The 15459-nt window shown below is 31.9% G+C and overlaps 1 protein-coding gene across 4 annotated transcripts in view; it reads right to left on the bottom strand.

Moving 5' to 3' along the window:
* LOC134721369 (adenylate cyclase type 2-like) overlaps nucleotides 1-13014 on the bottom strand; it is an 81818-nt gene extending 68804 nt beyond the window's left edge. For 2 of the 4 annotated variants that reach the window (XM_063584325.1, XM_063584328.1), the window contains exon 1: nucleotides 12533-13014. In XM_063584325.1, coding sequence (XP_063440395.1) covers nucleotides 12533-12793 — 261 coding nt within the window. In that variant the 5' untranslated portion in view covers nucleotides 12794-13014. Of the gene's footprint in view, nucleotides 1-129; nucleotides 226-559; nucleotides 806-12532 lie in introns of those variants that run through there. The other 2 variants (XM_063584327.1, XM_063584330.1) reach the window with 2 other exon arrangements.
* Nucleotides 13015-15459: the final 2445 nt, after the last annotated feature.

Here is a 15459-nt window from a genome sequence, read left to right as displayed (position 1 = left end):
TAGCAATATGAACAGGCTAATTTAAACAACAATTGTTCTAGAGAAGCTAGGTTCAATTAAATGTGATTTGATCATGTATTGTACACTACTGACCTCCTAATTATTCAAGTTACAAGGCATAGGACCTACCACGGGATAACTTAATTGAGATGTTTTCTTCTTTCCATAAATAATTATTTGTTTGGAAAGCATCGCAAACAAAAACCGGAAAGTTTTATTATAAGACACGAGACCGCCGCAGGGACTTAATTTCCGTAAATCATTCCAACGCAGAGATCCGATATTAGGACATATAAGCTGGTACATAATATATTGATATACTATATAACAAGATCATTGTAACGAATTTTTGTAGACAATGACGAAAAATTAGGAAAAGTTTCATGCAGTTGGTCAACTAAGTCTTGGGGACGTTATCTAACGAGTCTTCTGTCCGGCTCAAGTTCTAATATACATGTACATTTCATTCTACACATAATCATCATTTTCATATATTTCAGCATGCAGCCAAGTCACAATATTGACTATTACGCGGTGTTTCATGTTAAAAAATATTAACCTTAGTATGATATGGATAATACTTCCTCCATGCAAAAGGTCGAGTTTCAATTTTAAATAAATCATCACAGAATCCAGTTTCAGTTCCGTAATTTATTTCAATTTCCTCATTAATCTTCCCTGTTTTGTTGCTTGCTCCTAATTTTGAATTTTCCACACATATTTCTGGTGCAATTTTATTGATGTCACCGGACCAATGAACCGTTTTTTTGGTCTGTTTTGCAGAGTTCATATTTCAGATTCAAGGCTTTAACATTAAGCATATCCGCCATTTTCTTTTACAACTTTCATTATTCCCTTTTTCGCTCGTGGTCACAGAATGATAGCAACGCAACAAACAACATTCACACCTTTAGGGTGAACTTTATAAATCAAATACTTTCAACTAGCGACTAAAAAGTTTAATTTTGATGGTCTGTATTATGTGCTATTTTATATGGTTTTATTCGATTGTCAATAAAAATGTTTAATCTTCTCCCATTTAACTGTATTATACTCTTTGATATTTAATGTCGATTTGTATTTGTTCGGATGTTTTAACACTATCATCCGTTGTCAGCAGGAATTTGCAAGTTTTTACATCACAAACTGAAAATCATCCGATATCGTTTCTAAAATATGCAATCTGATGTGGGATGGAGATTTCTGTTAATCATATTTATAAGCAACACTTCAATGATTTTTTTTGTTATTTTTTAGTGTTTTTTGGGGGTCACTAATACATTCTTTGAACTTCCTCGAAGATTGGCGTTAACAGTTTACGTACTCTTGATCCTTGCTGAGAAGATATGGATTATGGGAGATGGTGCCTTGCTGCATTGTTAATGATGTTGTATCATGAAATCTCCCCAGAAGTAAATTAGAGTGTAGGGGACGGAATGATTCTGGTTTTGTCTTTATAGTATTGAGACATATGATTGCTAAATGAAAATTACATTTCTGAAGCCTTCAAGGTACCGGAAAACATGGATACTATCCGTTAAAGTATACAGAAACATGAGTTTGTCTCCTGTTATTTTTAATGATAGGTCAACTTTATATATTTGTGGTATGGAATGATTGCAAGGTGTACATGTCCGTCTGGCAGCTTTCGTCTGACCTTGACCTTATTTTTGTGGTTAATTGGTCAATGTTGAGTTTTGTTCAGGTTCACTGACAGATATAATGATAGTAAGAAAAACTTAATTATATTTGTTCATTGTCATGAATTATTGATAATGTCAGTGTAGACCTGGACTTTTACAGTTTCCGACATATATCACTGTAAAAATTGTGCTTAGAATTTAAACGTGTTTCAAGACTGATGTGCTTAGGAAAGTGTTTAATTTCTAAACATAAAAAAGTAAACATGTTTTGGCTCTCAGCACTTCGCAATAAACGTGTTGGTGTGCTAAACATGTTTAGCTACTTCGTCAAGTATAGGAAGCTAAATGTGTTTAGATTCTAAGCACTTTCAATATTTAGACACTTTCCTAAACACGTTTAGAATTACAACACATTTCATACGGCAATATATCACGTGATAATTTTTGAGCGGGAGGACAAAACAAAGAACACGAAGTCAAAGGCCTGTCACGGAATAGAAGTTCCTTCATAATAAAAGTTCCCGTGAAAGGAAAAAATATTCTGGAATATTATTTCCACAGGAATAGATATTACAGTATATGTTCCTAACGGAATAAATGATATGGAATATTTGTTTGAACAGGAATAGGTATTATGACATTGTTTATAACAAAGTTTCCAGTGGAACTTCTGTTAGGTGGAACACATATACGTTGATAGGCCACGCTCAGGTTTACTACCACAGGCACTTGTCTCAGAAAAAAAATTTCCTATATACCTTATTATAACACACCATAACAAGCTTTAGTGGGGTTGACAGCCTATACAGCGGCATATAACGGAATTTCGTCACCACCTAACATTTTTCTAAAATGCAAGTTAAGTACCTTGTGTTATAATAAGGTATATAGGAATGTTTTTTTCTGAGACAAGTGCCTGTGTTTACTACTGACCATAAATGACCATAACTTGACTGTTTCAGAAAGGTAGGGAGTTATGATTATGCTGTCTTTTAATTTTACTGCCAATTGTAAATGAATATTGACAATTATGAGCAATATTTACAAGTACACTATCGTATATGCAATGCAGGAGAAAAAAGGGAATGGGGTTACCATCTCACGAAACCTTGAAGTGCTTGTAGGAGCTTTAAGTGTTCAAACTATATTGTGTAAAAATATAATTAAGAGTTGCTTAATGTTCTGTCATGCAAGTTTTTGTTTATATTTAACTAATATGCTTGGAAAAGGAGATGTTGAGGCTAATTTTCGTTCGGTACTCCTCGTCAGAGTATATAATGTAACAGGAAGGGTAGCGGAATCTACAGATTCTCAATAGGATGAGGTGCATCATTTGCAAATCCAGCGTCATTTCCAGTTCGTTGTTTTCATTAGCACGTCCGAGATGGAGAATCAGCATTTCAAAATATAAGAATTATGCTTGTTAAATTCAATAGATAAAACAGGTTTTGCTTTCCTTATAATTTTATTTTCATGCGTTATTTAATTTTAGATTGATAGAAAAATGCAGAGGAAATCATCGTCTGGCTTGATAAGCTACATTTTACAAGAGGAGATAAGAACAGTGACAAATATGTTGCCAGGTAAGAATCAGAAGTGTAAATATATTTGATTTTTAAAATGCCAATATACATTCAAACAAATTATAGTAATATCAAGCCTAAACAGAAGTTTTATATCAATTGATACATCGCACTCAGTAAATTTATGCTTTCATAAATACTTTGGTCTAAACATAGTTATCTGGACCATAAATCCTGCTTTTACCCTTTGGTGATGTTGTTCTTATACTCATATTTTAAAATTTATTCTACTAACCATTCCTTTTTCTATATTCCAGGTCAGTGACCAGCAGTTGGGTTTTACGAAAGGAGAAGGCATGCTATTTCAGTCCAGTAAAATGAAAATATGACAGTTTCAAATTGTTTTGTTGGAAGGGATTTAGAAGTAGGAGAGTTCATTGACAATATTCTGTATATGTATATTGTTATGAATTTATGTTTGATTGTGTTCTTTGATTAACTAGAAAAAAATGATAACATAGATTCCTTTGTTTTATATGTTGTAATTTTGTTTTTAAAGCTAGGTATGGAAACCTGTTTTCTTGAGATCTATCATAAGAGTTTGACAGTCTAGCCATCCGAAAAATTAGTTATATTAGGCCGAATAAAGAAACGGCTTCCCACACTAAAATGGTAAACATGTTTCTTCATAAACATTTATGGTCTAAACATTTTTACATTCAAAACACTTCACAACTAAAGGTGTTTCCAGACAAAACACTTCACAACTAAAGGTGTTTCCAGACAAAACACTTCAAAGATAAACATGTTTCCAGACAAAACACTTCACAACTAAAGGTGTTTCCAGACAAAACACTTCACAACTAAAGGTGTTTCCAGACAAAACACTTCAAAGATAAACATGTTTCCAGATAAAACACTTCACAGCAGTCTAAGCACTTTTTAGCTAAACACGTTTCCGGTCTAAACACTTTACAGTAAACCATGTTTACAGTCTAAGCACTTTAAAGGTTGACACGTTTAGGCTGTTAGCACATTGAATATTAAACATGTTTAGATTTACTACATGTAAAAAATCGGTTTCATAAATGTGTTTAGGAAAGTGTTTAGGTTCTAAACACATTTTTTGTCGAGCCTGCAACTTTGAAAGCTCGACATAGGGATAGTGATCCGGCGGCGGCGGCGGCGTTAGCTTACTTTTTAAAAGCTTTATATTTTAGAAGGTGGAAGACCTGGATGCTTCATACTTTTTATATAGATGTCTCATCTTACGAAGTTTCCGTCAGTCACATGTCAAATGTCCTTGACCTCATTTTCATGGTTCAGTGTCAGACCACTTGAAAAAAAAGTTCGGATTTTTGTAATGTTTATAAGGCCGTACTTCAACCTATAATGGTTTACTTTAACCTATAATGGTTTACTTTTTAAATTGTTATTTGGATGGAGAGTTGTCTCATTGGCACTCACACCACATCTTCCTATATCTATATCTCTCTTATTATAAGTAAAAGCATAATTATATTTGGTATGTGCGTACCTTGCAAGGTCCTCATGCCCGTCAGACAGTGTTCACTTGACCTCGACCTCATTTCATGGATCAGTGCACAAGGTTAAGTTTTGGTGGTCAAGTCCATATCTCAGATACTATAAGCAATAGGGCTAGTCAGGGCCGTAGCGTAATGGAGGCAAATGAGGCAAATGCCTCACTTTTGAAACGACGACCGAACTTTTAAAGTGTCATTTTTGTTTAATTATATATTTTACATTATCAATATGCGAGTTTCACGTTTCACATTATCTACAAGCACACTACTACATACAATATGTCCAATCTGCAGCAGCGATTGCAGCTTTTACCATAGCGATGACGGTAAAAAAATAAGTGTTCCGAATACAAATCAAAATAAAAAAATGATACAAATCTTAATGTCATTACAAAACTGATTGAAGATGGGTTCTTTAAAGAGAAAAAATATGAAAAAGGTAACTCATGAGTATAAAGACCCCCTATAAGTATGCTGGCTTATTACTTTCCTTGGTTTATTTTTAAATCGATAACGCTATAGTTATTAATCTTTACACTAAAATAATTCATTGGCCAAAAATATAATAATTATTCATAATTAATTTAAACAAAATCACGAACCGCCTTTTCTATGGAAGTCTCAGTTTAATGTATAAGGCAATTCTTGATTTTTATTTATCTTTGATAAAGTATGAAATACATTTTTGGTATTGTTTGAAAATATTTTTTTCGTGTTTCTTTTTCTGTTAATGATCAGCATTGTCTGGTTGTTTGCAAGCGTGTTCCATTGATTCTAGTGCAGTAGGTCGTGGGTTCGAACCCCCGTAGGTCATACCAATGACTTGAAAATTGAAAGAATAATGTGAAAGATAACTTGTGATCACTTGTGACATACGAACGTCAAAAATCCGGTTAAGTAACAATGTTGGTCTATTTTTCTCTGTACCTATTCTTATGGTTAATGATTATGTATAATAAATATATTCTTATTGATGCTTATCTTTTAAAAGCTTATAACTTGCTGTTGGACATACATATATATATATATATACATAAGAACGTGTGTTGAAGCTTTTCGATAGTACAGGTCACAAGAGAATCGGAAAATTTAAGTTGACCAACAGAGATTAACTTTAATATTGAAACTTGATTTGTTACTTACTAGGCTAGTTAATAATAAAAACCGCATTTCTGTTATATTTTTTATTTTTTTATTATAGATGGTAATGCTGGAAAAAGCAACCACCCGAATTGCCTCACTTTAAATGAACATGCCCTACGGCCTTGCTAGTATATTCGGAAGGACTGTAAGGTGTACATGTCCAACTGGCAGGTGTCATCTGACCTTGACCTCATTCTCATGGTTCAGTGGTTATAGTTAAGGTTTTGTGTTTTGGTCTGTTTTTCTTATGCTTTGTGCAGTAGATCTACTATATTTGTTGTATGAAATGATTGTAAGGTGTACATGTCTAGCGGGCAGATGTCATCTGACCTTGACCGCATTTTCATGGTTGAGTGGTCAAAGTTAAGTTTTTTTTAGTTTTGGTCTTTCCATCTAATACTTTATGCCATAGGTCAACTATATTTGGTGTATGGAAATATTTTATGATCTATATGTCAGTCGCGCAGGTTTCATTTGATCTCGACCTCATTTTCACGGTTCATTGCTCAGTGTTAAGTTTTTGTGTTTTGGTCTATTTTTCTTAAACTATAAGTAATAGGTCAACTATATTTGTTGTATGGAAGCATTGTTAGCTGTACATGTCTGCCTGGCATGGTTCATCTGACCTTGACCTCATTTTCATGGTTCATTGGTTTTTGTTTAGTTATCTTGGTTAATGTTAAGTTTATGTGTTATTAATAAAGCTTCATTGGCACTCACACCACATCTTCTTATATCTATTTATTCTTAGGACTATCAACATAATATCAATGATAAGTAAAGAAGGCGAGACATTTCAGCGTGGGCACTCTTGTTAGAGTATATATCATTTCTCGTTTGATTGATTGTAAAATTTAGTCGTATTGGGTAGTTTATAGTTTTCACAGTGTTAATTGAAGTCCACAGGGTGACATATGATATCATGAGTTGCTGACATCTGCATCATTTGGTCTCTTATGGAACAGTGCTTCATTGGTAATACTGCCACACACATAACTTATCAATTTCTGTCGAGCCCTGCAATCGACATTTATGTCGCGGCAGCAAGACAACTTGCAATCTTAAGGCGTCGTCTACATTTAGTTTCAGTCTGTTATTAATTTATTTTTAATCAATAACTTTATCAAACCTTTTTTCTTTTTATATAAAATTTAGTCAGAAGCTTTTTTTAAGACAAAAAGACTGTATTCAGATCAACACATTCATACACCATGAATAATTAAGATGCTAATCATTATTTTTTATTTTATTTGTTTCAGCTGCTTAGATGTTGGATTCAACATATGATTTGTAGTAAAGTAAATTATTAAGATGCAACTGTCAAATATATTCTTCTTCAAAAAAAGACTTTTTAGCAGATAACATCAAAGAGAGAACTTCAAAATTCAAAATTTATTTTGGTTGCAAAGTAACTGACATATTCCTTGATTTCAAGTGTGGATTAAAAACACTTCACCTTTCAAAAGGACTATTATCTATAAAGTTTATCCCAAATTAGATTCATCATTACATACGATGTGTACACGTCCATTTGCGGCCAAATTGCAAAATCAGGCTAAACGTTTAATCGTCTTATCGGGCATTTATAAGTTGGAAGAACATTTATTTCAGCACTTCGTATTATTTTGTATAGATCAAAAGACATATATTACCAAAACAACACTACAATTTATCTCGCCATGTTAAATAAAATTGTAAGTGCCAAATGGCTTTACAAAGATACATTTCTCTTCATATGCTCATAAAAACAATTCACATCCCATAATTAATTTGGTCGCAGTATAGGGGACCCACTTCTCCCTAAAAATTAATCATAAACAGGAGCACAAACTTTAAGAGGATTTCTTGAAATTTAACATAAGAAAGACAACCCTATATTTCAAGTTGAAAAATGATATGCTGTATAAATACTGATCTGTACTCGTTCAATATCGGACAGTTCAGAATGATAATATAGAGAAACGTATTTCAAAAGACCCCAAAAAATAACCAATCTTACATTTAAATATACATGTGTCAAACTCCACATGTTTCTAAATGTTACTTGAAGAATTTGGTAATGATGAAAGAGAATCTCGGTTTTTGAAATAAATCATCACGATCGAGTAATTCCGGGAAACAGATTAATTTCTTACGTGTTAAAACATAGAATTCAGATATACTTTAAGGAACTTAGAAAAGAGATATGAAATTATAGAAAAGAGATTCCAAGTTAATTAGAGATATAAAATAGAAAATAGATTAAACAATATGGACAAGATATAATCTTCGCCACCCTTCGTGTTTTAGAAGTAAAAAGTATTCAAATAAGTAACTTTTGAAAATAAATTACCACCTCTATCAAAAAGCAGCAACCCCAAAGCCATGAGACTCTTGTTTGTAACAACTTTAAGGTAACTCATATAGACCATGGCTAAAATAACCACATATAGTTTCTTTATAACTGGGAAATTGACACAAAAAGTTAGATACATAAAACTCCAAATATAGATCTCTGATTTCGTTTTACTGCAGATCCGTATTTTAATTAGATTGATAAAAACTCCTATTGTAAAATAACATTTGACATGTTTCTAGAACGGTTCAACCAAAAGGAATACATCAAAAAAGCAACTAAATTTGAGAACAAGCGCTTCCATTGTCACATCCGAAGATCAGAACACAATTTATATCATATTTAGAAAGTTACATTTAGCTTAACCAACTTTTACAATTTTCTACTAAGAAATATGCACTTGGTTTACACATTAATATGTTCTATCTTCAGGAGAGTGAAAGAAAAGAAAAAACATTTTAAAAATTAAATTTTGGACATCTTCAAGTTATAAAAGATTGGTCTTTACTAAACGCGGGCGAAAAAGATTAGAATGGTATTTTTTTTTTATTGCAGGCTTCAACAAACAAACTAATAAAGTAATTCAACTTTATTATAGTATGGTCAGTTCGTATGTTTGAGTACGTCATATGAATCCGTACTCTTTATGCTTTAAAGTAGCTAATCAATGAAAATTTGTGATGCATTCTTAATAATACATAATACGAGGATACACCAGTTTTTCTTTTGTTTGAGACATATCATTGCTCAAGGTTTATTCAACACAACTTAGAAATAGAAAAAAGACATATGTTAACATTAGACTATGACACAGTTGTAATTCATAAGAAAATGTTGTTGTTTTTTAATCATATTGGCTTATATAATAACACTATTATTACTTTTAACGTTTGCATCACATGCAAAAAATGAACGCCAAACGTATAGAACTACGTATAATGTTCATACTATAAAGCGTGTTTATATTCATGTGTACCCAAAGCTATCATGATAAATCGAATGGCCTGATTCTGCTAACTATCTTTGGCGCATAAACGGTACCCGAATGGACTAACAATTGAAAAAATAAGGATAATTTTTAGTTAAGTAATTGAAACAACCGGACGTTATTTTGCATCCCATTTAACACTACTCTTTACACTAAATTGATTCAGTTACTGCTGCAACGGAAAAATGTATTGGTAAGATTTTATGATATCCACAAAATTCCGAAGAGTTTACGGAAACCACTTAAACAACCGTAAGAAAAACATGTTTCGGGGTCATGATGCGTTATTTCATGATGTTGACAGATTTATTTCTTTTGTTCTGTTAACTTTGCTCACCGTGACATTGTAAAGAAGCAGCGCGGTCCGTAATGCGCATGCGTCACTGGCCATAGGTTTTAGTCAGGCTATGAATTCGGTATATAGGGGTAAATTCAGTAAATAAATATACGTCATCAGGACCGCCCATTTGGGGGAGAGCTTTCTGTCCAAAAAGGGAAGTCATGTGCTCTTCTGATTGGTAGATGAAGTTTGTAAAAAAGTATTTTTTGGTAGATGGATCGGGTTTTCCTAACAATTTTAGAAAACTATATCCAACTTGACATGTTAACTGAGTCGGTTCTTGATATATTATCAAATTCCATGATATAATCAGAAAATTTATTGTGTATGTTAACATGAATTTAAGATAAGAGACAAAATGTACAAGGTGCTTATTGCCAGACCTCGATATTTAACCACACATGCTAGAGTTATCAGTCCTTGAAATAAATTTATTGACAAGATTGGATTACCTCCCTTAAACCGGACTATAATTCTTTGAGCCAATGTCATCCCAAAGTCTTTGCGTTTGTTTGGTACATTTATTTGATCTTATTTGATCAAGATCAAACTAGGTAGATCATATTTAATATTCTGAATATCAATAATGTAGGTAAGGTTCATCAACTATTTGGCCAAAATTGTGGAATGAACTAGGTACAAATGTAAGAAACTCTGAATCTTTGGATACTTTTAAATGTCGGTTGAAAACCGGCATTGTATTTTTTTTTGTGTATAGTATTTTTGTATTTTATATGTCATTTATGTACAACGCCATTGAATACATCTTGTATATGTAGAAATAGGCGTTTAATTTTAAGTTTTCATGTTTCATGATAAATGGACAAAAATGGCTATATTTTCACCTCAAAAACTATAATCTGGAGTACAGACTATAACCTGTCCAGTTGAAAAAGTTTTAAGACCTGTCATCCCCTAGCTATATAAAAGTAAAATGCTAATTTTTAAGCCGAAATATTTGTCAACACGTTTTTATTACATCATCTTCGTATATGACAATCTTATATGAGGGGACGACCATTTGATATTCGGGGGGGGGGGGGGGGGCAGAAGGATTTTGAAAACAAATAACTCAGCCTTGATAATCAAAAAAATATATAGTAGTAAATGGTTTTGTTCTGTGGTAGTTTGAAAATAAATTACCTGACTTGCAATCACGGTATTGAAAATAAATAACTCAGCAGGTCTAATCGAAAGTATAAGATGGCATCAGACTCTTCATAAATTCATCTTCCAATCTTTTAATAATAAAAGTATAAATATTATTTAAAAATACTTGAAATGCCTGAATTTTTTTTTCAATTAATCTGAGGTTTTGAAATTAAATTACCTGTCTGACTTGCAATGTACTGAAAATAAATAACTCAGCAGGTCTAATCGAAAGTATAAGATGGCATCAGAATCTTCATAAATTCATCTTCCCATCTTTTAACAATAAAAGTATAAATATTATATTTAAAAATACTTGAAATGTCTGCAAATTGGTTTCATTTAACTTAAGGTATGTGAATTACATTTTTGCTTTATCATGCATATATATGATGAAACGTCTTACACACAACCTATACATCTTGCTTTGAGACCAAAATATTGTAAAAGAATGATTAAAACTCAGATTAAGAAAGGATTCAGAGAACACCCAGAAAGCATTATTTTGCATCATTTTTCTATAGCTTCTTGGGCCTTCAGCGGTTCAAAAACTCTTTAAACAAAAAATTGCCTCGGCGAACCATGTTAACAATTGGCCAATACTTTTAAAAGAGCCTAGTTAGTTACAACCAAACTTTACTGATTAATACTGGGTATGTATGCAATACATGTATATGCACAGCAGTTGGGAATATAAAAGATTCATTTCTGCAGAGGATGATGATTAATTCTGATTAAATAGTACATAATAACTTGACTTTACACATATTATTTATAATAATCAAATATTTAAAAATCGTATGTTTTCGAATAATTTGAATATAATTGTGATAATAAATAATCAGTCCCTTGCTTTCATGAACATGAAAAATCTTGCTTCAATAGTGCAGAAAATAGATAATCTGTCCTCTTAGTTTACAAAAATAAATCGCCGATCCAAAATAAATCCTCCTGTTCTTCAATTTATAGAATACTTTTCTATTGTAGATTATGTTTATATGTGATGGCAGGGGTCGATGACAGGAAATTGGACATTCAGTGTGTTTTATTTAATTGTGGTATAACAAGCTTTCTGTGCTGTCGTGGCGAACAGTATTGAGTCTGTCTTTATAAATTATTTATGTTCGTTTGAAGTATAATTGAATAAGAACATAAATATCCGAATCGACATTACAGATGCGCGCATATGAAACCAACAAACGGATATATTCACTAGATACATAAACATAAAATAGAGGAGCAAATGGAAGAAAGGACGAATGATTGCACTGGAAAACTTTAAAAACACTAATGAAAAAAGTCACAAAGAACGTTGGCCAGGTTGTGTTTGCAGAAATTAAGCAAACTTGTCTCATTTGTAATTCAACGCACAGTAGTTTGATAGGAAGCTAAAGCCAGTAAAGGTGAAAATATTATAACCAAAAAGATCATCTTTATCGTCGTAATTTAGCATTTGTGTTCCATGAACATACTAGTATGTAAACCAAGTGTGTTGTATTGAATAAAGAAACAATTGCAACCGTGAAATTCTGCACACTTGCTTTGAATTATCCGGAAAAAAATAGAATATCAAAATACCAGATCTTTTAGAATATTACACCACTGGAATAATTAATATCTTGATCATATATTTTTATTAAAAGAGTACTTCATATTAAAAACATTCTTGAAGAGAAGAAGACGGCCAAAGACTCTTGTATTCATTGAACATGTAATCGAATCCAGGTAAAACAACTTCCTGTGGCTGAACTAGTTGTTTTATTTCGGATTCATTTGCTACCACTAGAATATTTTATATGTTCGACTGTAGAAGTGAGATGAAACTTTTTATAGTCATTTAAACTTGATTTGACCTTTTTTTGCTTACCTTAAGTGTCCATACTGAATGGTCTTCAAGTTTGAACTTTTCCTTTTTAATAACTCTTGTCTTGCCTGTTTCCACAGGATGTTCATTTTGCCCTTTGTTATTTCTTGCATAAACTGCCTTCTTATGTTTTTTTGGAATCGGATTATGGTTCAATAAATTGCTCCTGGTAACTTTTGGAGAAACTTTATTGCGTGGTTGATTAAATTTAGTACTCCTATTATCGTTGTCACTATTTGGTAGACATTGATTTGTTGGATTCATAACTTTTATGGCGATCGGATTATACAAAAGCTCGTCTTTTGCTTAACTGCACTAAGTCTTTAAAGTTTGAATGTACTAAAGAAATATGATTTTAAAAAGATTAAGATCAGTCGAATTTTAGAATCTTATATCACACATTTGAATCAAACCTCAGATTCAATCTGGCAGTATTTTCAATATTCAGTAGATGCTTCCACTTTGCGAAGGCGAGCATACACTCCCTGAAATATAAATGCCACATTTAATGCCGTGGTTTACTTAAGTCTAGCAACGTTGAATCTGTATTTACAAAAACTGAAACACAACAAAATATTTCAACATGAAATGAATTTTCAGTGAAATAAATAAATTATATCAACAAATAAACACTTCGTATAACCATTTAATTATATATGTAATAAAATGTTTATGTTTATGTTTATCTTTATTCCGGCCTTGTAGTTATATATTAAGTTTAAAATAATAATTAATTGAATACAAATTAAACTCTTGAACATTCATTTTGACTTACATGTATAAGGAAGTTAATATGTTTACTTAAGAATTGAATGCTTCTTTTTGTAAATTTATTGGGGTGTAAAAGCGTTGACCGAAGTACATTTTGTATGAAGCGCGGAAGCGCTTCATTCTAAAAATGTACGCACGGTCAACGCTTTTACAACCCTATAAAGTTACAAAAAGCAGCATTCAATACTTATAATTACATTTTTTAGCTAGGATTATAAAAACACGATTTTCATGAAGTTTAATTTTTAATTCACCTGTGCACTTTATTGTGGGACCTCGTGTCATCATGAATGAAATGTTATTGTCTCATGCAATTGCTTACGGAATAACATGTGATGTGCAATTAGCCAATCAGAATAACGTATTATAATGAAACATACATCTAATGTAATTATTCTGATTTGAAATTATCTTTTAGAACTTTTTTTAGTATTTGAGAACCTATGTTGTTTATGGGTAATAGATGAAATGTTGCATGATCCCTCGAAATGACAGCAAGCGGAGTTTTCTGGACGGTTTTCATTTGTACACTGCTAAAAACTGCCAGGTCCTGGCCATGATATATTGTGTCCAGAGAATTTTTTTTTTACTGATTTTTACTAAAACAATTATTCTTTGTGTGTGCCATTGTAAGAAATAGTTTTGCTCGTTATTTTGTCATATTAAAAAAATTCTCAACAAATTTTCCCGTTTAAACTGTACTAGAAAAAAGTTTGACATGTGAAACGGACGAAGACATATTCTAACAGAAGTACAAATACCAGTCTTCCCTTTTGTGTATACATATGTGAAAACATTTCAAAGTTATTGATTGAATTCAAATCTATCACACATACGGTACACATTGTAGTCCGAAACAATAAAGGACTTCATTCCTATGAAACACCTTTTCAAATTGTTTACCAGTATATTTCTTTTAGTTTTGGGTAAAATTGTTAGGAAATAATACTATCAAGACGTCCTTCCATTAATCTTCTTTTTTTCTGTTCTGACTTTGAAGAAATGACTACTTTTCGCCCAATCGAAATGGTGCATGGACATATTTTGTTTCATATTATTAGAATTATTTTCAATATTATCGGTATTAAGCTTGATTATCGACACATGAAAGTTTGTCAGCATTGTCAATCTTTTTAACGTTTAAGTACCAATAGTTCGGTCACTACTCAATTAAGTTTGTTGAAAACGTAGCTAATTTTGACGGTAAAGAAACATCAATTCGATCACTTCTCTGTTACGGGCTGCAAGCTTAATACCGATAATATTGAAAATAATTCTAATAATATGAAACAAAATATGTCCATGCACCATTTCGATTGGGCGAAAAGTAGTCATTTCTTCAAAGTCAGAACAGAAAAAAGAAGATTAATGGAAGGACGTCTTGATAGTATTATTTCCTAACAATTTTACCCAAAACTAAAAGAAATATACTGGTAAACAATTTGAAAAGGTGTTTCATAGGAATGAAGTCCTTTATTGTTTCGGACTACAATGTGTACCGTATGTGTGATAGATTTGAATTCAATCAATAACTTTGAAATGTTTTCACATATGTATACACAAAAGGGAAGACTGGTATTTGTACTTCTGTTAGAATATGTCTTCGTCCGTTTCACATGTCAAACTTTTTTCTAGTACAGTTTAAACGGGAAAATTTGTTGAGAATTTTTTTAATATGACAAAATAACGAGCAAAACTATTTCTTACAATGGCACACACAAAGAATAATTGTTTTAGTAAAAATCAGTAAAAAAAAAATTCTCTGGACACAATATATCATGGCCAGGACCTGGCAGTTTTTAGCAGTGTACAAATGAAAACCGTCCAGAAAACTCCGCTTGCTGTCATTTCGAGGGATCATGCAACATTTCATCTATTACCCATAAACAACATAGGTTCTCAAATACTAAAAAAAGTTCTAAAAGATAATTTCAAATCAGAATAATTACATTAGATGTATGTTTCATTATAATACGTTATTCTGATTGGCTAATTGCACATCACATGTTATTCCGTAAGCAATTGCATGAGACAATAACATTTCATTCATGATGACACGAGGTCCCACAATAAAGTGCACAGGTGAATTAAAAATTAAACTTCATGAAAATCGTGTTTTTATAATCCTAGCTAAAAAATGTAATTATAAGTATTGAATG

The sequence above is a fragment of the Mytilus trossulus genome, chromosome 6 (assembly GCF_036588685.1).
Source record: "Mytilus trossulus isolate FHL-02 chromosome 6, PNRI_Mtr1.1.1.hap1, whole genome shotgun sequence".
Classification (NCBI taxonomy): Eukaryota; Metazoa; Mollusca; class Bivalvia; order Mytilida; family Mytilidae; genus Mytilus; species Mytilus trossulus.
Note: the sequence above shows the minus strand (reverse complement) of the source record. Positions and strands in the feature narration are given on the sequence as shown.